Genomic DNA, 25,395 nt, shown 5'->3' on the forward strand with positions numbered 1-25,395 from the left:
AATCTCTTCTGTAAATGTTGGTGATGACAATGGTAATAACAATGATAACAGTGATACCTACTACTAATACATTTCAGAATTTCTTCTAGCCCTAAAAACTGTGGTGTTAAGATTAAATAAATGCATTTTCTCATTCCCAGAAGGTACAAGTTTTTGTAACTTGAGAAGTTTAACCAGCTTCCCATTGGAATTCATGCCGGCACATAACCTTCACAAATGCACTGCTCCCCACAGATTGGAATTCCTAAATAGAAAAATGAGTGACGTTCAGGCCAGTATGATGGCCGAGTAGCTAGCTGTGGTACCTAGAGAGCATTGTTCCTGCTGCTGCAGAACTGGGGCGAGTCGGTGGTGCTGCTCCGTCCCCTAGCGGTGCGATGAAGCGAAGTGAAAGCCGCTCAGTCGCGTCCGATTCTTTGCAACCCCGTGGACTGTACAGTCCATGGAATTCTCCAGACCAGAGCACTGGAGTGGGTAGCCTTTCCCTTCTCCCAGGTATCTTCCCAACCCAGGGATCGAACCCAGGTCTCTCACATTGCAGGCGGATTCTTTAGCAGCTGAGCCACCAGGGAAGCCCAGCAGTGTGATGAGAACCCCACAGTTCAGGCTCTGTGAGAGGAAGACCTAACCGAGTCAGAACCACACAAGTTAATAAGCCTCAGAACTGGTGTTACCCACAGCTTCAGACTCCTGGGATAGTAAATATGAATACTCTAGGCCTACAGTGTCCCTCTTTAGTCATCCTTTTTCATAATCCCATATTTACTTTAGCACTGTCAGTTCTTGAATTCATCTCAAATCTTGTCTGTGTTTATTATGTGTCTGCTTTTATTAAATTAAAGCTTTTATTAAAGCTCTTAGAAGGCAAGATTCTGCCTTAATCATTGATGCACCGTGGTGCTCAGTGTTTGTTGGCTGCTTGGAAATACATGCACCAGCTTTCCTTGTAGCTGAATGTGACCAAGTGACTAAATTCTGCCTGCATTCTAATTCATATCCCATTGGTCAGAATTTAGTCACTTGGTCACATTCAGCTACAAGGAAAGCTGGCGCATGTATTTGTTCACAAGTAAACATCTACCCACTAAAACTTGGAAATTTCATGACTACAAAATAAGAATTGTTTTTGAGAGACCACCGGCAGTCTTTTCCACAGCCCATTTTGCCAAAAGGAGTTTCTAGTAGAGATGGAAAACACCTAAAAAATATTCAAGGATAATTCAAGATTGAATAAAATATCTAATTTCTCTTCTGGACAAATATAGGAAGTATCTTTCCTCTAAACTTAAGGGGAGTGTTAGATATTGTATCTATTAATTTAACCTTAGACATTGTATTTCCAGGGTATATAAGAAAGAACTTCTAGAATAATATAAACAAATAGAATAATAAAAAATATTTACTTGATTTTTCATATATTTCAAGTGCCGTCACATCACCCTCTGAAAGGACAACCCTTTCCTCTAAAATCATTTAAATTTAACCATTTCTTTTTCTAATTTCTAAGGGATAGAGTTAAATCCAGAAGGGGAGCGATCTCTCTAATATTTTTCTTTTCTACTGCTGTCTCCTTCTTAGGGAAAAGCAGAAAAGCCTGTTTGCCTTTAGTTATCATCAAAAGTGAAATTAAGAAAAGGTTGTGAATATAAAGCTACATGAAGACTTTAAACGTGTATAGACACATTGCAAAACTTGAGAAACAAATTGTTTTAATGACTCTCTTAATCAGCTAGGGCTGCCATAACAAAATGCCACCGGCTGGGTGGCTTAAACAGGAGACGTTGATTTCTCACTGTGCTGGAGGCTGGAAGTCTAAGATCAAGTTGCCTGCTAATGTGGTTCCTGGTGAGCGCTCTTTCCAGCTTTCTCAGCATCCATACGTGGCAGAGAGAGCCCGCGCGTGCCTTGGTGTGTCTTGGATGACATTCACCCTGCCAGACCGGGGTCCTCCCTTAAGCCTTCATCTGACCTTAATTAGTTCCTTATTCTGAGTACACAATGGGGGTTGGGGCTTCCGCAAAGAATTGAGGGGCTATGCAGTTCCATGGCAATGACAAAGTGCCTTTTCTCTAGTAACGTTTCCCTTTGCCAGTGACAGCCAGATGAGTCAGAAGGCAAAAATGCTGGTGTCCTGTTGATCAACAGATGTGTCCTAGGCTTAGCTGAAACCACTACAGATATCACCCAGGTTATCTTAGATCCACATGAAATGCATCACTAGTATCTTTAAAGTTGGAAGTGTGAGCTCACACCAGGTCTCTGCTTTAGGGAGAAATCAGCTCAGTTGTAATGCAATTTTCTGACCCACGTGATTGGAGCCCCCTGAGTCCTGAGCCTCCTGCACCCAGATCCCTGTTCTATGTTGTTTTCTAAAGGGTTTCTTTGATTTAAAAAGAAAAAAAAAAAAAAACTTGCTTGCTATTTCCAGCCCCAATTTCATCTTCTTTCTTTCCTCAGAAAGCACAAGATTCCTAGATGTTTATCTGTTTCTCTTTGATGATTTCCTCTTAGTTACGAAAACTAAGCGCAACAAAAAGGTAAAAGTCTGTTGTTTTCTAAATAAGTCTGTTGAATGAGTTTATAAAAATATTTCTGAATAAGTTGTTAAAAAGAGAAAAAATTCATGTACTTCAAATCGGACTTTAACCTCCATAAAATGGAGGCATTTAAAAATACTGGCTTTTCCCATCATAGAGGTCTGAACTGAAAAACATCAGTAACAAAAGCAAGCCCCATTTCATAAGGATGCCAAAGGGTGTGTGTAGTTTTAGAATGACTCAAGCCCATATACTTTTGAGGTGAGTCCCAGAAGCCAGAGGACTTTATGCCTGGCCAGCCTCCACAAAAGAAATGAAGATCCTTTTGTCCACATCAGCCGTTTCCTCATCCACATTGTCCACCACAGTGAAAGCTGTCGGAGCAGGGCGCCTCTTGAAACCAAATGCTGCCAAATGCATTCTGGTTTGAAAGGGCACCTCCTTCCTGAGAAGGGATGATGTAGGGAGCTGCACGTGGGAAGGGGCCCCGGTCTCTCAGAGTCTACCTGTAATTAAGAACTGCAGATGCCAAACAGATGTACAGTTGGCATCATGGGAAAAAAAGAGTCACCAAGGGCTAGAGCCACAAGGTCTCTTCTAAGACTAGGGATTTTTCTCTTTAGGTATTAATTGTTAGTACTGTTGTCGCTACTCCCCATTAAGCCACGGGTCTCATGCTCCACCACTTTCCCATTTCACAGTCTGTCCCCTGACTGATGCAAGTGCTTTCAGGAAGGGGCCTTTTCTGCAGCCCTTAGAGGTGGGAAGAGCTGCAGTTTCTCCTTGGCCACCAGAGATACTTAATGTTGTAACCCACTCACTCTTTTACTCAATAGCTAGCCTTACACAGATGTTAAGATCATGAGACTAGATCTCCCGGATATTTTAATATTCTAAGCTTCTAGATGGCATGTTGGTTTCTGTTGTTTGTTGTTGTAGTCGATGTCGTGTCCAACTCTTCTGAGACTCCATGGATTGTAGCCCACCAGGCTCCTCTGTCCCTGGGATTTCCCAAGCAAGAAGACTGGAGTTGGGTTGCCATTTCCTTCTCCAGGGTATCTTCCTGACCCAGGGATCAAACCTGTGTCTCCTGCATTAGCAGGCAGATTCTTTACCGCTGAGCCACCAGGAAAGTGGCATGTTGGTTAGTTAAACTAAATAATTTAAGGGCCTATACGCAATAGAAAAAGATGGGCTTCCCACGCGCTAGTGGTAAAGAACCCGCCTGCCAGTGTAGGAGACATAAGAGACACAGGTTCAGCCCCTGGGTCAGGAAGATCCCCTGGAGGAGGGCATGGCAACTCACTCCAGTGTTCTTGCCTGGAGAATCCTGTGGACAGAGGAGCGGTCCACAGGGTCATAGAGAGTTGGATACAACTGAAATGACTTAGCTCACAAGCAATAAAATAGATACCCATTAATCAATCTGTGAATAGTTGATTGGTTGGGAAGGGAGTGGCTGTTGGAGATACTGAGAGTCAGTTTCAAAACTTGGATGACCTCCTGTTTTTAGCTGCCAGACTAGCATGTCTGAACAGGTCAAGCCCTGAAAAAAATCTCTGTCCCCTTCCAAAACCTGACATGAAGCACAGCTTACCTTCTCTTTACATAATGGCACAGATCAGAGCCCTTGACTCATTACTGACCATGTTATAATATTCTGCTTCCATGCTTCACAACTTGATTCTAAAATAAGGAATGTTACCTGTTTTAAATTCCCCTTTAAATTCTTCTGTCTGATAAATCTGAGAATTTTATTGACTTCACAGGAGCAGAAATAACGACCCAGAGAAGACATCAGGTGTCATTTATTTTTTTGGAAAAAGAAATAATGTTGTGTTTTAATTTCTCTTTGCTATTTAATGCACAAATTGCTTCATGTACATCACAATTTTTGACATCCTTTTTCTTTTAATTTAGCATATATATTCAAAACAATTTCAGCTATTTATAAATCATAAAGCATGGAATCTATTTATTTAGATTTTAGTGTAAGATCTCATAGAGTGGGCCCAGATGAGGCTCCTCTTTCTCATTCATTTAATTCAGTACTACAGAGGAATACTGGAAATAAAGATCTTTCTGGTGATGTGATGGTGATTTAATGTTTCCAAGTTATGGAAGTGACCATTTATTTATTCAGGTGATTAAACTTAGGGCTCAGAAACACTGTGTTTTAAATCACTGTGTACTTTGGGAAATGCTTTCAAGATCCTAAAAGAGTAGTAAGCTGGATTTCAAACAATTGTTTTTAAAAATCAGTTTATTTAAGGATGTGCTGTAAGTATGTGTGTCAGTATTTATTTCCTATTTTTTGCCTTATTTTCCTCCTAAATTTCAGAAACTCGGAGGCTCAGACCCTGGTCTAATGTGCCCTTCACTCACTGCTGAGCTGCAAACAGTAATCAGAGAAGGGGGTTCATGTACGGTAATCGACCAGCCCATTCCACTAGACAGATTGCTTGTCAGAGGTCTCGATCCACTCCACGTGTCAGGTACGTGTCTTACGGTCATCATTCAGCTCATCTCTGCCATCCCAGAGTTTTATGTTGGCTTTTTTTGATAGCAGGACATGAATCCAATTCAAAGCTTCAACAAAGATAATACTGAGTTTCTGTGTAGTTAAATATCACCCATTCTACAAGCTAGTTATGGAAAGAGTATTGGACTTGCTTCCAACACTTGGGTGACCCAGCTCTGCCGCTTGCTAGCTGTGTGACCCTGTGTGCAAGGTATTGGGTTGGCCAAAAAGTTCGTTCTGGCTTTTCTGTAAGATCTTATGGAAAAACCTCCAAACTTTGTGCAATTCAATATGTAAATTTTCTAAGCCACAGATGTTGTTCAGTTGCTAAGTCATATCCAGCTCTTTGCAACTCCATGGATGCAGCACGCCAGGGTTCCCTGTCCTTCACTACTTCCTGGAGCTTGCTCAGACTCATGTCCATTGAGTTGGTGATGCCATCCAGCCTTCTTATCCTCTGTTGCCCCCTTCTCCTCCTGCCCTCAGTCTTTCCCAGCATCAGGGTCTTTTCCAGCGAGTCAGCTCTTCGCATCAGATGGCCAAAGTATTGGAGCTTCAGCATCAGTCCTTCCAATGAATATTCAGGGTTGATTTCCTTTAGGATGGACTGGTTTGATCTCCCTGCTGTCCAAGAGACTCTCAAGAGCCTTCTCTAGCACTCCAACCCTACAAATTGAAATTCTTCGGCACTCAGCTTTCCTTATGGTCCAACTCTCACATCCATACATGACTTCTGGAAAAACCATAGCTTTGACTGTATGGACCTTTGTCGGCAAAGTGATAATACACTGTCTAGGTTTGTCATAGCTTTCCTTCCAAGGAGCAAGTGTTTTAATTTCATGGTTGCAGTCACCAATCCACACTGATTTCTGAGCCCAAGAAAATAAAATCTGTCACTGTTTCCACTTTTCCCCCATCTGTTCACCATGAAGTAATGGGACTGGATGCAATGATCTTAGTTTTTTGAATATTGAGTTTTAAGCCAGCTTTTTCATTCTCCTCTTTCACCCTCATCAAAAGTATACATTAAATAAACAGGATGTCAATATACAGCCTTGTCATATTCCTTTCTTAAGTTTGAACCAGTCAGTTATTCCATGTCCAGTTCTAACTGTCGCTTCTTGACCTTCATACAGGTTTCTCAGGGGAGAGGTAAGGTGGTCTGGTATTCCCATCTCTTAAAGAATTTTCCACTTGTTTGTTGTGGTCCATGCAGTCAAGGGCTTTAGTGTAGTCAATGAAGCAGATGTTTTTCTGGAATTCCCTTGCTTTCTCTATGATCCAACGAATATTGGCAATTTGATCTCTAGTTCCTCTGCCTTTTCTAAATCCAGCTTGTACATATAGAAGTTTCTTAGTTCACATACTGCTGAAGCCTAGTTTGAAAGATTTTGAGCGTAACTTTGCTAGTGTGTGAAATGAGGGCAATTGTATGGTAGTTTGAACATTCTTTGGTATTGCCCTTCTTTGGCACTGGAATGAAAATTGACCTTTTCCAGTCCTGCGGCCACTGCTGAGTTTTCCAAATTTGCTGTCATGTTGAGTGCAGCACTTTAACAGCATCATCTTTTAGGATTTTTAATAGCTCAGCTGGAATTCCATCACCTCCACTAGCTTTGTTCATAATTCATCTTGATAAAATAATATCTTCCCCAGTTGGTTGTCATGAGAATTAAATAATGCAGGTAAAGCACTCAATAAATGATGACTGTTATTAGGTCTGTTAATCATTTTAGTACCAATGCTGTTGTTAAAGCACTGGTAAACCAAGATACGCTAGGAAAGCCTAAGATATTTTACTGCAATTGCTCTCTAGAAAAATACCAGAAATAAGCATATAAATATGTGTATGTACATACATACACACGTGTATAGATCAGAAATATATATTTTTGTTTTTCAAGCATTTCCTGAGAACTAGGCACTCCGTAAATGTCTTGGAGTCACAAAGATGGAGTCCTCAGAACAATGAAAGATCAGTACATCCTGTCAGGAAAGCCCTGGGTCTCTGAGGGACTTGAAGGACATCTTGGCTGACTTAGTACTGAGTGGGAGGCAGCAGTGTTCGAAAGGAAGCAGGCCTCTTTCTGCCTTGGGTACAGGCTCATAGGAGACCAGCAAAGACAGCAGGAGGAGAATGCCTTCCTGCCCCAGGAGGAGAGGAGAACAGGGAGGACAGTGCAAGCCCTGTAGCACCCAGCTCAGCAGCCCTGGGCTAGCTGGTCCCTAGTCATCAGCAGGGGACCAGCCTATACATGGCACAGCAACATTGCACTGTGAAGACACCAGCGGTAATAATAATAGCCACACTGTACATCAGTATGTTATGTAACTGGGTTGCATATTTGAATGTTTAAATCCTGAATGTATCCAAACTCTCCCCAAGAGCAGCCGGGCTCCAGTGGGGTGGGAGGAACCTGCATCCCAACTAGAGCCTTCTGCTTCCCTCCTGTTTTACTTAGGAGAAATAGAAGCTTTGCTGAAAAACAACTAGGCAGGCCTTAAGGCCTCTTAGATTAGAGGCCAAAATCTGCATAAACCAGAGAGCTTTCCTGAGCGAGCTTAGAACGGGGCATCTCAGAGGGACACAGCCTTCTTTCTAGAGTGGCCATAGTTAGAAGATTCTGCTGGGATTTATGGATGTGAGCAGAGGAAGGCGTGTGATCCCCCAGCAGGAGAGGGAAGCAGCTTGGGATCAGGTCAGCCTCAGCCCCGCCAGACAGCTGGACTCTGTGGGAAACCCGGCATCCCAGGATTCCCTTAGGAGATGCATGTGTTATCTTTTGTATTCCTTTTTTTTCTTTCTTTTTTAAATAAAATCAATACCTTTTTAAAACCATGCTTCACCATGTTTTGTTACTTTTTGTCACTATCATTTCATTTTTGTTTTTAAATATTAACATTGGTCATTATTTTACCTGTTCAGATACAGTGTCTGAGTCAGAAGAGCTGTAGGGTGAAACAGAATAAAGTCTGAAAAAAAAGGGATTGTGCTTTGAAGTGACAGAAACCTGGTTTCACATCCTGGCTATATCATTCACAAGCTGTGTGACCTTAGAAAAATACACCTAATCTGTGTCCTCATTTGGCATTAGTTGACTTTTTTTTTTAAGTTGAAATGTAGTGGATTTACAGTGTTCCAGGTATACAGCAGTGATGCCATTTTATACACACACATTTTTCAGATTCTTTTCCATTATAGGTTATGACAAGGTACCAAAGGGTTTAGTTCCTGTGCTGTGTAGTGGGTCCTTGTTGTTTATGTCTTTTTAATTTCATTTCTCTTTGGCTGTGCTGGGTCTTTACTGTTGCATGGGCTTTTCTCTAGCTGCAGCAGGTGAGGGCTACTCTCTAATTGCAGTGTGCAGGCTCCTCATTGCAGCGGCTTCTATTGCAGCGCACAGGCTCTAGGGCAACCGGCTTCGGTAGGTTGCAGCATGCGGGCTCTGCGGTTGCAGCTCCTGGACTCTAGGGCACAGGCTCAATAGCGGCACTCAGGCTTAGTTGCCCCGCAGCACGTGTGGTCTTCCTGGATCAGGAATCGAACCATCGAACCCGTGTCTACTGCATTGGCAGGTGGATTCTTTACCACTGAGCCACCAGGGAAGGCCTCTTTATCTGTTTTATATGTTGATATAGTGGGGCTTCCCAGGTGGCACAATGGTGAAGAATTCACCTGTCAGTGCAGGAGACACAAGAGATGCAGGTTCAATCCCTGGGTTGGAAAGATCCCCTGGAGGAGGAAATGGCAACCCACTCCAGTATTCTTGCCGGGAAGATTCCATGGACAGAGGAGCCTGGCAGGCTACAGTTCGTGGGGTTGCAAAGAGTCAGACACGATGTTGATGTAGTGCTGTGTATCTGTTAATCTCAAATTCCTAATATATTCCTCCCTTACCTTTCCCCTTGATAATCAGGATTTTTTTTTCTATTTCTGAGTCTGTTTTGTAAATAAGCTCATTTGTATCCTTTTAGATTCCATAAGAAATATTGTATTTGTCTTTCTCTGTTGAGATGTCACTTTACGTATCTCTAGGTCCATCCACATTGCTGTAAATGGCACTGTTCTTTTTTATGGCTGAGTCATATTCCAGTGTGTGTGTGTATGGCACTGTTCTTTTTTATGGCTGAGTCATATTCCAGTGTGTGTGTGTATGGCACTGTTCTTTTTTATGGCTGAGTCATATTCCAGTGTGTGTGTGTGTGTGTGTGTGTGTGTGTATGGCACTGTTCTTTTTTATGGCTGAGTCATATTCCAGTGTGTGTGTGTGTGTGTGTGTGTGTGTGTGTATGGCACTGTTCTTTTTTATGGCTGAGTCATATTCCAGTGTGTGTGTGTGTGTGTGTGTGTGTATGGCACTGTTCTTTTTTATGGCTGAGTCATATTCCAGTGTGTGTGTGTGTGTGTGTGTGTGTGTGTATTCATCTGTTGAAGGACATTTAGGATGTTTCCATGTCTTGGCTACTAGAATACTGCTGCTATGAACATTGGGGTGCATGGATCATTTCAAATTTTAGTTTTTGTCTTTTCTAGATATATACCCAGAAATAGGATTGCTGGGTAATTGTTAGTTTTTTAAAGAACTATTTTCCATAGTGGATGCAGCAATTTACATTCCCATCAGTAGTGTAGGGGGAGCTCCCATTTCTCGACACCCTCTCCAGCATTTATTGTTTGTAGACTTTCTGATGATGGACATTCTGCCCTATGTGAGGTGGCACCTCATAGTAGCTAAGATCTGCGTTTCTCTAATAACGAGTGATGTTGAGCATCTCACCGTGTGCCCTAGGCCATCTGTATGTCTCCTTTGGAGAAATGCCTGTTTAGGTCTTCTGCCCTTTTTTTATTAGGTTATTTGCTTTTTTGACGCTGAGTTGTGTAAGTTGTTTTGGAAATCAATCCCTTATTAGCGGCGTCATTTGCAAATATTTCCTCCTGTTTTGTAGGTTGTCTTTTTGTTTATGGTTTCCTTTGCTCTGCAAAAGCTTTTGAATTTAATTAGGTCCCATTTGTTTATTTTTGCTTTTGTTCCCATTACTCTAGGAGATATATCCAAAGAAATATTGCTATTTTTGTCAAAGAGTATCCCACTTATGTTTTCCTCTAGGAGTTTTATAGTATCCAGTCTTTTTTTTAAGTCTTTACTCCATTTTGAGGTTCTGTTTTTTTTGGTCTGTATATGGTGTTAGGTAGTGGTCTAATTTCATTCTTTTACACATAGCTGTCCAGTTTTCCCAGCTCGTTTATTGGAGAGATTGTCTTTTCTCCATTATATATTTTTGCCTCTTTTGCTGCAGATTAATTGGCCATAGGTACATGAGTTGATTTCTGGGCTTTCTGTCCTTTCACTGATCTGTGCGTCTGTTTTGTGCTGGAACCATACGTACTCTTTTGGTCACTGCAGTATAGTGTGGGGTCGGGGAGCACTGAGTCCTCCAGCACCGAGGTGGTTCTTTCTCAAGATTGTTTTGGTGATTCAGGGTAAGTTGACCTATCTTATAAAGTCGATGTGTGGTTTAAATGACAATAAGGAAAAAATACATAGCACTGTGCCTAGTGATAGTAAGTGCTTAATAAATGGTGTCAGCTATTGTTAATTATATTAGAACATCAGGGAGAAAAGAGCTACTCCTTTTTTTATTATCACCTTATTTTATCTTATAAGCCTCACCATCCCAGGTACTTTTGCTTGTGAAATATTTAGTAGTCATATTACAAAACCAAACAGATGAGGGATACCTTAAATAACTGAGAACTACAGATACAATTGTGAGGAAAATGGATTCTGAAATCCAGCCAAGAACAACCACCTGATCTTTAAAGCCTCACTTGCTGCAGGGAATTTATAAGGAGAAAAATCAGGCAGTTAAACAAACACAGCCAGATCTTTTTTCCAGTAAGTCATTTTAATAGGTTTAAGTTATCTCACCCCAGAAAAGCTGGACAAAATTTCATGACCTTGTCAGGCTTTGTTGTGGTAGAATTTAGGAATTATGAGGGTTAGACTGTTATAGTTTGTAAGAGTTAAGTAGTTCTTAACAGTTAAGAAAATAAGTCTCATATTTGCTTCAATTCTGAAATGAGGCTCAACTTGCCTCAGTGAGTATGAATTAAATCTGCAAACTTCAAGGAATAGGAATAATGACTGAACAAGCATCAGCTTAATGATCAGCCAGGAAGAGGCATCCTATCCTCCTCTCTGTAATACTCGGTATGACCTGGTTTGGCTTTGTTCCTAAACATAAATTGACTATAGAAAGAATATATAGGCTGCAGAACTTTATTCCTGGTGCTGTATAAATAATTCAAGGACAAACTTTCATTTTAAGAGCTCCAGCTATATTAATAAAAAGAAAGGAAATCTGCTTTCCCAGGGAAATCTGCTAGGAAACGACAGAACAGACCATTTTTTTTCAAACACAGAAACCATGCCAACGTTTTTTTGTTTTTGTTTTACATTTCACATAATTTGGTCGATGTTGGATTTATTTGAGTCTTTTTTTTTGGCTTTTCTTGGACTGCTGTGAAGCATTCAGGTGGTTTTTGTATGTTTGGCACATCTTAATTTGTTTAACCTTTGTCTTGATGTTTAACTTCCCTTTAAGTACAAAAAGAGGAGTCGGGGGTGGGAGGTGTGGTGGTCAAAGAAACATTATTTTTTTACAAAGTCTGTCTAATTCGCTAAGCTTCTTCCTTGGGGAGGAACACATTTCCCATCACTTAAGCCACAAATGTATTTCATCAAGTCCCGGAAGTTGTTGGCTAAGGAAGAAAAGGTCTGCATAGTTAAGTGGGCGCTCTCATAGACATAGGACAGAAAATTCCCACACATTAATAAACAAAAATCCAGGTTCTTAGGCTGAGAAACTATGGATTTCATATTGATTGCTTTGTTGTTTCGTCCTTAATCTTTTTCTAGTCTTTGGACTGAGAAATGCTTTCCTCATACAACATGAAAACAGATACCGACAATGTATAGCAGCATTCTTATTACAGGCCCAAACAGAAAACATCAAGGTATGTATTTCAGCTTTGTAGGTTTTCATTCTTCAGACGTAAGAGGGAAAAAAAAATCTCACTCCAAACTCATTAAGAAACAGTGAAAGGAAAGTTCTGTCTAGTTGGGAAGCCAGGAAGGATATGAATATCTAACCACATCAGGCTCAGGAACCGCAGCACTGACCGTTTTCCCACATCCCCAGTGTTGACACAGCCTCCTTCATTTCTCCTGCAGCAGCAGCTCAAGAGCTGCCTCTGACTTCTGGGAGGTCTGTGGGAAATGAGGGTACAACTGCTTTGGATTGCATGCTTTAAAGATGTTCTAATCAGTTTCAAAGCCCTGTATGCAAACAGTATGATGCCAGCTTAAGTGAGGGGCTCCTGCAGTAATAAACCACCGAGTCTTCTCTTTGAAAATAGGTCCCTGTTTCTACAGCTCTGGAACTGAAGGGCAGCTGCCTACCTGGCTCTGGTGTCTCTGTCTTAGGAGTCTCCATTTTCGCCTTTCCCTGATAGGCTTTCATCAGGACAGCAGTGTGGCCAATTACTGGAAGGCTGCATTGATTTCAAGGACTCGACTTCTTCTCTCAGTCTGTTTTTCAAGTTATGCCAGCGGATTAAAAACTTCTATTTCCACACAACGTGGAAATTTAAGAAATTCAACTTTCAAACTACTTACATTCCCGGTACTCATCTTTGTAATTAGTCATCCTTAACTATTATGGTTTCTTGATTACTCACAACTGTTTATCCAAAATACCATACTCATCTAATCCATTTGCATTCATGTGATTAGAGGTATTTATGATACATTCTAATTAAGACAGAAAATGGGAGACAGGCAAATGTTTCATCAGTCTTCAGTTTTAAAGAGCAAGTCAACAAATACAAAGGAAAATATTAATCCAAATATGTGAGAAATTGTCAGTTTAACAGTCTCACTGTATTTTTTCTTTAACAGAGAACATGGATAGCACAAATAACAGCAGCAATCTCTCGCTTCACCAGGAGTCAAGAAACCAAGAAACTGTCCTCATTCCCTTTGCCTGCAGAACCCTCGGGAATTTAGGCACCTCAACCAAGCAGCGCGCCTTTTAGACATTAGGGATCAAGGTGTTCCATCATTCCAACTTGTAGCGCCTGACCTAGGGGTGGCCTCGAATAAGCATTTTAAAGGGTTTCAGAGTTTGAGCCATAGGTATTCCTCAGGGTAGAGTAGTAATGGCTTCAACAAATTCGAACCCTGAGGAATTTCTTGTTAAGTATACACATGTTGATATCCCGGAGTATCTCATAATGCTTCAGTCAGGCTTGAAAGGGGGGCGAGGGAAGTATGAGGCTGTTACAGTTCGTAGTGGATGATCAGGTGGATGCAGTGTCGGAAAACAATGCCCACTGCTTTGGTCTGATATGAATTCTAGCATCTTCTTTTATGTGTATCTGTAATGAAACCAAGTCTCCTACCCGGCTTATAAATCAGTTTTACTGCTCTACAATCCTACCTCATACAAAGTCGGATTGCTCTTTTAACATATTAGGCAATGAATAATAATGTCTTCATCTTAGTAGTGGTTTTTAACTTCCTAGTCTCCAACAGTTTACTTATCTCAGGTATACTTTATAATACTCTTAATTTGGAGAAAATCCCAAAGACTAAATTCCATTGTTTTGAGAAAAAAGCAATTATCTGTTCTAGTTTTACTAATTAAGTTTTACTTGGGGGTTTCATAGAAATAGTAGCATATCTGTCTCTAAATCTCACTTTTTGAATAATGGCGTTTGTCATAAAACCTTCTGGTTTTGAATGTGTGTGTGAGTTAGCACAGTACAGTCACTGCATCTTATTTGGCAGGACTTAAAACATCATTATAATTGTTACCAAGAAAGGCAGCTTGAATTATTATCATGGTGGAATATACTGTTAACTGCAGGTAAGGAATTAGTTCATATTCTCAGATTGAAATTTGTGATTTTCATTTGAGACAATTTCAGACATAGTACCTTCTGCAGTCTCCAAAATGGAAGTAGTATATTTATCAACTTGGATCGCAAGACGAATGATACTTAAACTGATCTCCTTAAGCTGGAGAATGGGATAGAGAGGATGGCGCTTGAAGGTCATGAGAACACTTAATTCTTTGAGAAGAATGCACGTTTCACCATGTAAACCAGGCAGTGTGGACAAGTGTACCATAATAGCACTTTTAAAGGGCCAAGCACTATTAGAAGGGAGGGTCACAGCCTGTGTAATAATGTCATATTAGGAGTAAGTGAAAATGAAAGGGAAACCAGTAACTACTGTCAGAGCCTAAGAAAGAAAAAAGGCAAAGTACAGGAGAACAAATTTTAAGTCCTTAGAGATGAAAACTAATTTATGTATTTTTTAGAGAAAAATCATCTTGCAAGGATTTCTAGAGATCAGCCAACCTAGCAAAGAGCAGTGGACTAGGACTAGTGATCTCTCAAGACTCCTTTTCGTTCCCTGAGGCCACTAAACACGTAGGTATAAAAACTAATTTCTCCCTTAAATCTCACTAAAGGGAGGAAAAAAAGACTAACGTGTAAATTTAGTTAAGATGTGAAACAGCTGTAGAATATGCTATATACAAAGAAATATTAGTACTCCTATGTTCACTGCAGCGCTATTCACAATAGCCAAGATGTGGAAAAAACCTTAATGTTCACCAGCAGACGAGTGCATAAAGAAACTGGTATGTACACACAATGGAATTCTGTTCAGCCCTGAAAAAGAAGAAAATTCTGAAACAGGCAACAACACAGATGAAGCTTGAGGACATTATGCTAAGGGAAATAAGTCAGTTGCAGAAAGACAAATACTGCATGATTCTACTTATATGAGATTTCTAAAATACTCAAGTTCATAGATTCAAAGAGTGGAATGATAGTTGCCAAGGGGTAGAGGGAAATGGGGAGTTCCTAATCAATCAATGGGCCATAAAGTCTCAGTTAAGCAATATGAGTGAACTTGGGAGATCTGTTATACTGTATACTTAAGAGGGTAGATCTCATATTAACTGTACTTACCACAATAAAATTTAAATAATATGCTATGTATTTGAAGTGGAATTCTATAAAGCTCACAAAAGAACACATCTAATAAGTGTTTGAGGATATATACATTCTTTTCAGAGAATAACACATTAGAGTAAACTGAAAAATCACTTCTAAAACTTTGCTTCCTGAGGGTGGGGGACAGCAAAAAGCAACAGCACATTAAGCCATCAGAAAAATGTTAAGTGGTCACCTAGCTATTAAATTTAAGTGTACAATGAAACAGGATTAATATTAATATTGTTTAATATTTTTGTTTTGCTAATTCTCTGCAATAATGGAGTGAAAAGGTGATGTCTCAAGCAAAACAGCACTAGTAATTTCTCTTGAAATTATGAACTTAATTACTATTCTAAGCTGAACATTAAAGCACACCCACTGCCTATATACAACTGCAAAGTTCTAAGTCTGTAAACAAGGTAACAGCCATTTTACATTATTATCTTTTTAAATAATTTGACAAAATAATTTAGTCACAGAATATACTAGAAAGGATTTTTAATGTCTTTAGCATTTTTTTAAAAAAGCAACAATTCAATAAAGGATCCTTCCATTGTTCTTTATACAGATTTAAATGTTATGTAATTTATCAGGTTACATTTCTAATCAATAATCTTCCACTCACTGAGTTTAGAAACCGCAGTATTTACTGAGCTAAACTCTCTCACAAATAAGGCACAACTACATGATCACAAACAGTAAACAATACATTGAGTCCAAAATCTAAGGGAGAAAATATTCATGCAAAAGTATCTACAGAGGCTATGAATATGATCCAGTTCAGGAAGTACAGAATGTCATAGACATAACTGCGTCACGTTACAATAAATTCATTACTTCTACACAGAGAGAACCTAGCTATTTCCAATTCTATTTTATACAATTTTACATAAATTTAGTAAGTTTATACACAATATTCACATCTGCAACAATGATCATTAAAATTCAGGCAAAGAGCAATTAAGACAATAAAGTGTGGCACGTTATATCATCACACAATGCCATCCATCAAGCTCATGTCTAGGCATACTAAACTGATGGCACATGTAAATCTTATGGATCGAATCATCCAGGGTTTCATAGCCAAAGTGCATTTAAAAAAAACTAGCCAAATAGGTCATGAATAATATCAAAATATATGATCATAATTTGCTCTCCACTTAAAAGCTAAACATCTTTATGCAAATGCACGGTAAAAAAAAAAAAGTCTCTTTAAAGTTCTCCAAACTATAAAATAATCATAATTTTTTTCAACAGAGATGGGGAACTAACAAATTTGGCAGTTACTATTTAACATTACTGTGAGGAAACTATTAAACTAATTCCACATTAAGAGGTAGTTGAACAAAATTATACATTGCATTGAGGTTTTTGTGTTTGTTTCCCTCTTTCTTTTTTTCTTCAAAATCCTATAACAGCAGCTTTGTCTTCTACTAAAAATTCCGTAGGTATAGTTTATTGTTCACTAACCCAGCAAGACTTGATTATTAACTCATATTTCTGTGCTGAGGCTTAGAATTTACTATGCTTTGCCAATATGCTTTGCGTTAGAGCTGGGACTCCATGTGCCAGCTCTAAATCACTGACAGTCCTAGCAGACATCTAAAATGTAGAACCAATAAGCACTAAGAGGATGACTTTTTAATTAAAAAGAAAACCTGTTTCCAAAACACCTTGTTGGTGAGACTAATAGCTAAATTTTAGGTTTCACTTCTACTTAATATGTGTTCAAATTATTTGGGGCTTATAAAGTAAGATTAGCTAGATGAAAAGTAGAAAATACTCAAACACATATGTATTTGTTGTCCCCACAATTTTTTTATGAGTATGTGGGCAGGGGGAACAAGACAGGGAAAGGCCTTCAGTGCGCCCAATTAGGAGATGAAGTGAACAAATATTTCAAGAAATTTCTCATGAAGTTTCATTATCATTAAAAAGAGTAACTGTGCTGTGAATGTTATTCCAACATGCTTATCAATTATAATTAAGTGTAGAATTAAGAGTATTTGAATTGTAAGTGTATGAAAATGCATAAATTCTATTATTCAACTTATTTTTAATAAGGAACCATTATATTTCTTCAATATTTATGCTCAAGGATGTTATGTTTATCTGAGTCCAGGGACTCAGTCAGGGCCCTTGATAGCTACTGACAACAGAGTTTACTTAAATGGGTTTTTAAAATAATTAATGAATATATGGCAATCTCTTTTAGTTTGTATACATTATAGGAAGAATATAACATGATAATTTCATTTCAGCATGATACCTGAAAGCACTTACTGTAAATGGATTACTAGGTCCCACCCTCCCCCATTACCAGTGACTGCACTGAGTGAACACATAACTTTACATTTCTTCTTAGAGTAACAAACCAGTATTAATGACTTTTAGGATGTTTTCCAATTTTCCAAATTAAGACTATAAAGTTTAATTCCATTGTTTAGCATACAAATAAGCCAATTTTTAATTACCCTCAATTAATCATTCTGTTTCAGTTCTGATTTTAATATAGGGGTTGGCGATACTCTATTATCCAACTGTTATTTCAAGGTAATTTCATAGCAGTATTTTTGCGAAGTAAACAGATACAGAGTTGATATGAAACCCCAAATTTAGAACCTTTAAAATATAAGTCAAGTTCAAAACTTTAAAAAACTCTTCCCTGTTAGCTAAGTAGAAAATATAAAACAGGATATTTAACGTCTCCTTGCCATTTTGTATTTGTTTTCACAGATAAGACTATAACAATACCAGTTACTAGCTTTAAGATGCAAAACTACAACACAATTACAGTGAAGCTGAGCTATACTTGAAAAGGTTAAACCAAATTACCTTCAAAAAAGAAGATCCATTAAAAAAAGCAAATTCAGATTCCTGAAGATGCTGGAGAGACAAAATGAGGATATAAAGTGGAAGCTAATCTCAGAAGACTTCCTACTTAAACAGAATAGGACTATTACACAATTTATGTTATTCACCTTCCAACTGGGGGTGAGGCTGGTAGGTTTTGTAGGATTTTTAATTAAGAATATGTGGGAGTTTAAAAATCAGTTAGAAAGACAGAAAAGAAAAATTAACCCTAATCTTTAAATACAACCCAAGAATAGCCATAATACAGATAAAATATGGATAGTCATAAAATAAGCAAATTAATTTTAAAGAGATTGCCATAAAATTCACCCAAGAGAACTTAAATCAATATAGTTAACATAAAAACCATGTTTGAATTCATGGTTAATACATATTTAAACATAATCTGTATTTAGAACACTTCAGTAGTAAATTTGTAACAATGCAACTGAGCTATGGACCTATATATAAGAAAAAAGAAAGCTTTATAGTTCTGTGCATGACTTTATAATGAGAATATTGAATATAACTGATGTGTTATTGTGCAATATATCTGATAGGGTAGCATCACCTATGTACATTTCCATACACTAAATTTGGGAGAAAGCAGCAGCTATGGAAGTGTATTCATATCATTTCTGAACAATGAAATTATATTTAAAAAAATACATTGCTATTTTCCGTCCAAAATTTATTTACATTTCATTGGCTACTTCTAAACTTGGCATGAAAGCTGTTCCAGGGTTAAATGGAGAAAGATGAACTCAAGTCTCACAAAAATAGAAGAATTTTACTTGATATTGATAACATTCCAAAATATACGAATTCTAATTTGGTTTAGTTTTGCAACCACTGTCCAAATCAAATAGTAGTAGTCCAGGACCTCTATTAAGTGCATTTATTAAAAATCTAATGTTACTGTAATTTACTTTGAAGTTGTGATAACCCATTATCCTTGCAAGTCATTGAAACATCCATCACAGACACGAACAGGCTTCTTGGAAGAAGGAGTTAAGGCATTTTTGGCTGAACACTCAGCACAGAAGATATTTCCACATTGTCTGCAGTGATGCTGTAAATGACAAAAATTAAACATTTTCAAGCATAAAAATCTATACCAAAATTATTATGAGACAAGAAGAAAGCAAACTGCATGTGAAAGTATATTAACTTTCAAGTGATTGATGTACTATTTAATAGTATAAAATGTCAATATCGATTTAATCCTTTTAGTTAATTTGAATGCTTCCTATTTAGTCAAATACTAAACATTAAATATGGAATTTATCTTGGAATTCTCAGAAGAACCTTTGTAGGATTTTAATAAATGCCTTAATAAAGTACTTAATAAAGCACCTCTATCAAGTGAAAAACTATTCCTATTTGCAAAATGTTTCAGGCATAATTTCTTCTATAGGAATATAAATGTCTGACTAAAACATGAGTTGACCATGAATGCACTGGTTCAGAAAATGATTATTCCAGAGAGTAACTCAGTGGGAAGACAATGATTGAATATAAAACTAAAATTGAAACACATGGGCGAAAAAGAAATTAGAGTGCACGAAATGTAATTATTCTATGTAGTTACAAATTAAAGCTAATAAATGGCAAAATTTTTAAAGTCTGTCAAATGCAGGACAATTTTGATGGTTAAAACACTGTCACCAAGGAATAAAATCCAGAACTGTAGTAATAAAACCATTTACCCGTCTCACTGTTACGGAAAAGCCTTTCCCACAGGCCATACAGTTTTGTACTTCACTGTCTTCAGCCCACTTTCTAGTCAACGCCTGTGTATGTTTGATCTATTAAAGAGAAAAAGTTTCAATAAATAGTACTCAAAACTATAAACAATGATTGATAATTTCTAACTTGGTGCCCAAGTTTTAAAACAGATACATTTTAAAAAATCAGAAATACTTTGGTCAATTTCCATTATCAAAAGTTGCTACAAATGAATGACAATAAGTAAAGCAAATGTTATTCCTCAAAGGTGTTGGTAATTTCTAACCTTCGATGATTTCCAATGCATTCTAATCCTAAGGATCAAGCAATCCTTCCTTGGAACACTGAGCATATATATAATGAGATCACTTCAACACGCAGGGACTCATTCATTCCTTTGTGTTCTTGACTTTTCCCAGTAATGTCAATTCATGAATGACATGGCTCTCTAATTGTTGAGATCTCTCAGATAAATTCTTTAAATCTTAATTACCCATAACACCTACAGTACTGCTACAACTCAGTAGCCATTTAAGAGTATTATTAAATATGAGGTTTTCTTTTTTAATGTGAAAAATATGCTTTTCACTAAGGGATATTCTAGGCTAAACAACTGCCTCATATTAGCAGGTGACTTACTTGAAGGGACTGATTCTCTCTGCCTAGCTCCTGCACTGCTGCAGTTGTATTATCCAGCTTTCTTTGCAATTCTAGTACTTTGGTTTGAAGCTTTTCTATTTCACCTTCTCCTTTAAGACACCTAAAATGGAATGCAAAACATAATTAAAAAAAATCATTACAGACCTTCCCTGTATACAGGTAACCAGTGACTTTAAACATAATACATTACTTTCACCTATATGATTGTTGGAGGGTTAGTTTTTAAATGGCTCCTTAAATAACCCGTAGGAGCACTTCTCTCAAGACTTCTATTTTTTTTTTTAATGTGAAACACATTCTTTTTATCACTCAGCATGGAAATAAACTAATTTCACCAGACATCAACCACCTTTCCAGCAGTGCTCTCCTTTCATCTTGGTTATTCTGAACTGTCGCTTCCAGTACTGCAATTTCACCCCGTAAGTCGTCCGTCTGTTTCTCGAGTTCACTGACTCTCCGTTGACTGGACTGCCACTCTTTCTTTATGGTGCCCAAGTTTTCATTTAATGCTGTGATCTGCATGGTAAGTTTAGCCCCATTTTCTTCATGCTTCTTCATTCCTACTTCTTTTTCTTTTATTTCGGAATGCTGAGAAAAGGAACAACAGTAGGTAAAAAACCTACTACAAAAGTAGTGCAAAATAAACTTCAGTTGAACTTTTAAATGGTGGCAGCATAAATAATATTCTACAGGAAAACAGGCACTAATAAAATTGATTCCACAAACATCTGCATAATTTGAAGTGGTTTAAAAGTCTTAAGACTGAAATGATAGGTAACAAGCCTCTTACAAAATCAAGCTAAAGTAAAGCAACTGGAGATTTTCCTTTTTCCCACTAGAGCAGGGGAAGAACACACAGTTAGAGATAGCAAGTGCTGGTGTTTTCTTATGTCTCAAATTCAAATGTATCCTCCTGTCTCTATCAAACTGCCAAAAAATAATAATACTACTTCAAATCACCACGTGAACCTGAAACTGCAATTCTTCAATGAAAACATTTAGCCGTCAAATTATCTGGGGATAGTTGGACTCAGTTCAACAGAGGAAAGCCAGATGCTTCCTATTTGGCATGCACAAGTTAGGGAAGGAAAAGCAGACTCTGGTCAGCGTAAGTCCAAGCTGCAGTTTCCGTTCGCCCATATGAACATTCAGTTAACAAGTTTAACATGATTAGCACTCATGCCATCTACCTCAGTCTACATAGTTATAGGCTTGTTTTTCTGGCACTAAAAGTTTTTTTAATTATGTTTTATTGAATTTTCACTTATATAAACAAATATAATTACAGAATAAACATTTCCAATCACATGTCAGCTATTTAAATAAATCACATTTCCTATCTTAAATCAAAAATTAAAATGTAGTGGGAATGCCAGGTCATATGGTAGTTTTAGTCCTAGTTTTTTAAGGAATCTCCATACTGTCTGTATCAATTTACATCCCCACCAACAGTGCAAGAGGGTTCCCTTTTCTCCACACCGTCTCCAGCATTTACTGTTCATAGATTTTTCGATGATGGCCATTCTGACTCATGTTGCTGTACTGGCAGAAGCCAGCACAATATTGTAATTATCCTCCAATTAAAAATAAATTTAAAAAATTAAAATGTTAGGTAAGCATTTGAATCATAACTTTTATGTAGAAAAATCCTCTCAATGGATTAATTTACAAAATCAATTGCAAAACACACCTCCCACCATTAACTTACCAGTTTAGCTTCCTTTTCCATAAACTCTTTCTTCAGCTCATCTTCTTCCTTTTTCATCTGCTCTTTTAGCATTTGCTGGGTTTTCTTCTCCTGTTCAAGGGTTGCCTTCAGGGAATCTACTTTCCCTTGAAGCTCTAATTTCTGCTGAATCAAAAGCTGTTTGGCATCCTTGAGATTTGTTATTTCCTATGAAAAAGTAAGACCAAAATAAATCATCCTTTATAGTTAAAAAAAAAAAAAGCTGAAATTTATACATCTTATTACAATCAGTTTTAGACTCTTACGAAATTCTTAAAGTTCAATATTTCAAACAGTTAAAAAGGTGCAAGATTATGTATTTGCTGCTCAACAATCAAATTCAGCTGATGCTTTTACAATGTATGTTTTGATTAAATGATATGAAAAATTTCTACCCCCTATTTTCCCTTTTCTTCATTTCATAAGCATTTATTGGTCAACATTTAGGCATCCTACACTGTTAGGTTCTAGGGATATACATTAAAAGATAAATTATATACATTCCCTGAGTTTAGGAAGTCAGTCTAGAAGAACATAATGATATGAAGATAATTATAAAGTAAAATGGCAAGTATATTGATAGACACAAGAGGTATTATGAGACCACCTGAGAAAAATCTAACCCTTCTCTATGAAAATGAGTTAACATTTTAAAAGCAACTTACAAGCAATTCAGTTTCTTTAAGTGGCACACCAGCCATGCTAATGCTAAGAAAAATGTTCTAAATAACAGATTAAAGGATTTTAGGAAGAAAAAGTATTTAAAAAACAGAATCCCTTAAAATCCTAATCCTAAACGCATATATTTTGAAGTTTATATCTGTAAGCTTAACAGACAGCTCTCTTGATCATCATCTCAACAAAATTTAAACTTTTGGGGTTACTTTGCTCTATTCAATAATCTGAAAGCAAAGTTAACACAGTTTCAACATGTGTATAGACACTACAACATAAGAACACTGTGAGAGCAGGAGTATTTGTCAAAAACAACAACGTGTGTGCCTGTGGCCGATTCATGTTGGTGTATGGCAGAAACCAGCACCATACTGTAAAGCAGTTATCTTCCAACTAAAAAAAATGTGCCTGGCACATACTATGTTCTAAATAAACAGATAAACATAGCCTGTATGTGTGTATATATGTATATAAGACATATATCTCTACACACACAAACACATACACACACACACACACACGTATCTCTTTAACAACACTCAGTTCAGTTCAGTCACTCAGTCATGTCCAACTCTTTGCAACCCCATGAACTGCAGCACGCCAGGCCTCCCTGTCCACCACCAACTCCCAGAGTCCACCCAAACCCATGTCCATCGAGTCAGTGATGCCATCCAACCATCTCATCCTCTGTTGTCCCCTTCTCCTCCCGCCTTCAATCTTTCCCAGAATCAGGGTCTTTTCAAATGAGTCAGCCCTCCGCACCAGGTGGCCAAATGATTGGAGCTTCAGCTTCAACATCAGTTTTTCCAATGAGCACCCAGGACTAATCTTTAAGATGGATTGGTTGGATCTCCTTGCAGTCCAAGGGACTCTAAAGAGTCTTCTCCAACACCACAGTTCAAAAGCATCAATTCTTCGGTGCTCAGCTTTCTTTATAGTCCAACTCTCACATCCATACATGACCACTGGAAAAACCATAGCCTTGACTAGATGGACCTTTGTTGGCAAAGTAATATCTCTGCTTTTTAATAAGCTGTCTAGGTTGGTCATAACCTTCCTTCCAAGCAGTAAGCATCTTTTAATTTTCTGGCTGCAATCACCATCTGCAGGGATTCTGGAGCCCTGAAAAATAAAGTTAGCCACTGTTTCCCCATCTATTTGCCATGAAGTGATGGGACTGGATGCCATGATCTTCGTTTTCTGAATGTTGAGCTTTAAGCCAACTTTTTCACTCTCTTCTTTCACTTTCATCAAGAGGCTCTTTAGTTCTTCACTTTCTGCCATAAGGGTGATGTCATCTGCACTTTATTAACAACACTAATATAACATTAACATTAACAACATTAATTAATAACATTAATATAACATTAACAACACTAATATAATACAAAAGGAAAAACAATCTTCACATACCTTTATGCTTTCCTGCTTGTGAGACTTGAGTTCTTCACTCAATTTAGCAATTTCTTTTTCTTGTCTACACTTAATTTCCTCTGTCTCTGCCAATTTAGATTTTTCATTTACTAGTTCTTTTTCTTTTAGTGACTATAGAAAAAATGATTTATATAATTTTAAAGTAAATACTTAAAATTAATGTAACAAAAATGATTGCTTCTATTTATGACTGTCATTGCCACTTTCCACCTAAGTTGAGCAAATTACTTATGTCTCTTGTGTCTTTATTTATACAACAATAAGACTTTTATAAAGGATTAAACAGTTAATACTGTAAAACTGTTTGGCTAAAGTGTAGCCAAAACTACCATCTTACCCTTATTATCTTTATATCACTGTCTTTATATAAGGCACCTAGGGAGGAATATTATACATCATCTAACTTAATCTCTATACCAGGTAGCTCTTTTTAATTCTCATTTTTTAGGCAAGGAACAAAGACTCACCGAGAAGATAAATAGAAGTAGAATCAAAAACTAAAACAAGATCAACCTGATCTAAAACCCTTGTAATTAAAGGCCTCTAAACTATACAGCTCTGTCAGAATTTTCTAACTTGAGGCACCAATTATAAATTTCATTCCAGCTTCAGCAGTGCCATCACCACAAAAATATCCCCCAATTTTTAAATTAAAGATAACTCAGAGGGAATTCCCTGGTGGTCCGGGGGTTAGGACTCCACTCTCTCACTGTTGAGAGCCCAGGTTTTTTTGGTATGGCCAAAAAAAAAATTTGAGGAACTGCATAATTAAGATATACCAAGAACTTTAGGAATTGTACACTTCAGAATATATCAATTGATGGAAATATATGATTTCAATAAGGAAACCAAAAATAAGATGTTTCCTAGAATCTGAATTTCCCTTTCATATAAAATTTTAACTGATCTTTAAATGTACTAGGCATAATACAGTGCTTTCAACTTCATAACCTAGCATCATTTATACAAAATACACCCCTACTTCCCCTTAGAAAAAATTGGTTCTTAACTTCAAGAATTTTTAACAAGTTTAAGAATTATTCCTAGACCTTTTATTACCTCATTAATAAATCCAGAGAATAACATGTTACATGAGAAATAGTTGAGGGACTATAATATCTGTTTTTGAATAACCAAGGGCCTATCATGTAAGAAACCAGATTTGTTTGTAAAACTTAAAAAGCAGTAA

The 25,395-nt window shown here is 37.6% G+C and overlaps 2 protein-coding genes across 4 annotated transcripts in view; one reads left to right on the forward strand and one right to left on the reverse strand.

Moving 5' to 3' along the window:
* PLEKHG7 (pleckstrin homology and RhoGEF domain containing G7) overlaps positions 1-15,124 on the forward strand; it is an 82,336-nt gene extending 67,212 nt beyond the window's left edge. The window contains exons 13-16 of the mRNA XM_005206126.5: positions 2,458-2,537; positions 4,879-5,032; positions 11,979-12,076; positions 13,020-15,124. Coding sequence (XP_005206183.1) covers positions 2,458-2,537; positions 4,879-5,032; positions 11,979-12,076; positions 13,020-13,127 — 440 coding nt within the window. The 3' untranslated portion in view covers positions 13,128-15,124. The remainder of the gene's footprint in view (positions 1-2,457; positions 2,538-4,878; positions 5,033-11,978; positions 12,077-13,019) is intronic.
* A 489-nt stretch (positions 15,125-15,613) lies between these two features.
* EEA1 (early endosome antigen 1) overlaps positions 15,614-25,395 on the reverse strand; it is a 130,510-nt gene continuing 120,728 nt past the window's right edge. For all 3 annotated transcript variants that reach the window (XM_002687214.7, XM_005206125.5, XM_059886839.1), the window contains 6 exons: positions 24,186-24,317; positions 22,080-22,265; positions 20,721-20,959; positions 20,351-20,471; positions 19,693-19,791; positions 15,614-19,055 (listed from right to left, as the gene is read on the reverse strand). In XM_002687214.7, the coding sequence (XP_002687260.2) occupies positions 18,933-19,055; positions 19,693-19,791; positions 20,351-20,471; positions 20,721-20,959; positions 22,080-22,265; positions 24,186-24,317 (900 nt within the window). In that variant the 3' untranslated portion in view covers positions 15,614-18,932. The remainder of the gene's footprint in view (positions 19,056-19,692; positions 19,792-20,350; positions 20,472-20,720; positions 20,960-22,079; positions 22,266-24,185; positions 24,318-25,395) is intronic.

Source organism: Bos taurus, chromosome 5, assembly GCF_002263795.3.
Source record: "Bos taurus isolate L1 Dominette 01449 registration number 42190680 breed Hereford chromosome 5, ARS-UCD2.0, whole genome shotgun sequence".
NCBI classification, from domain to species: Eukaryota; Metazoa; Chordata; class Mammalia; order Artiodactyla; family Bovidae; genus Bos; species Bos taurus.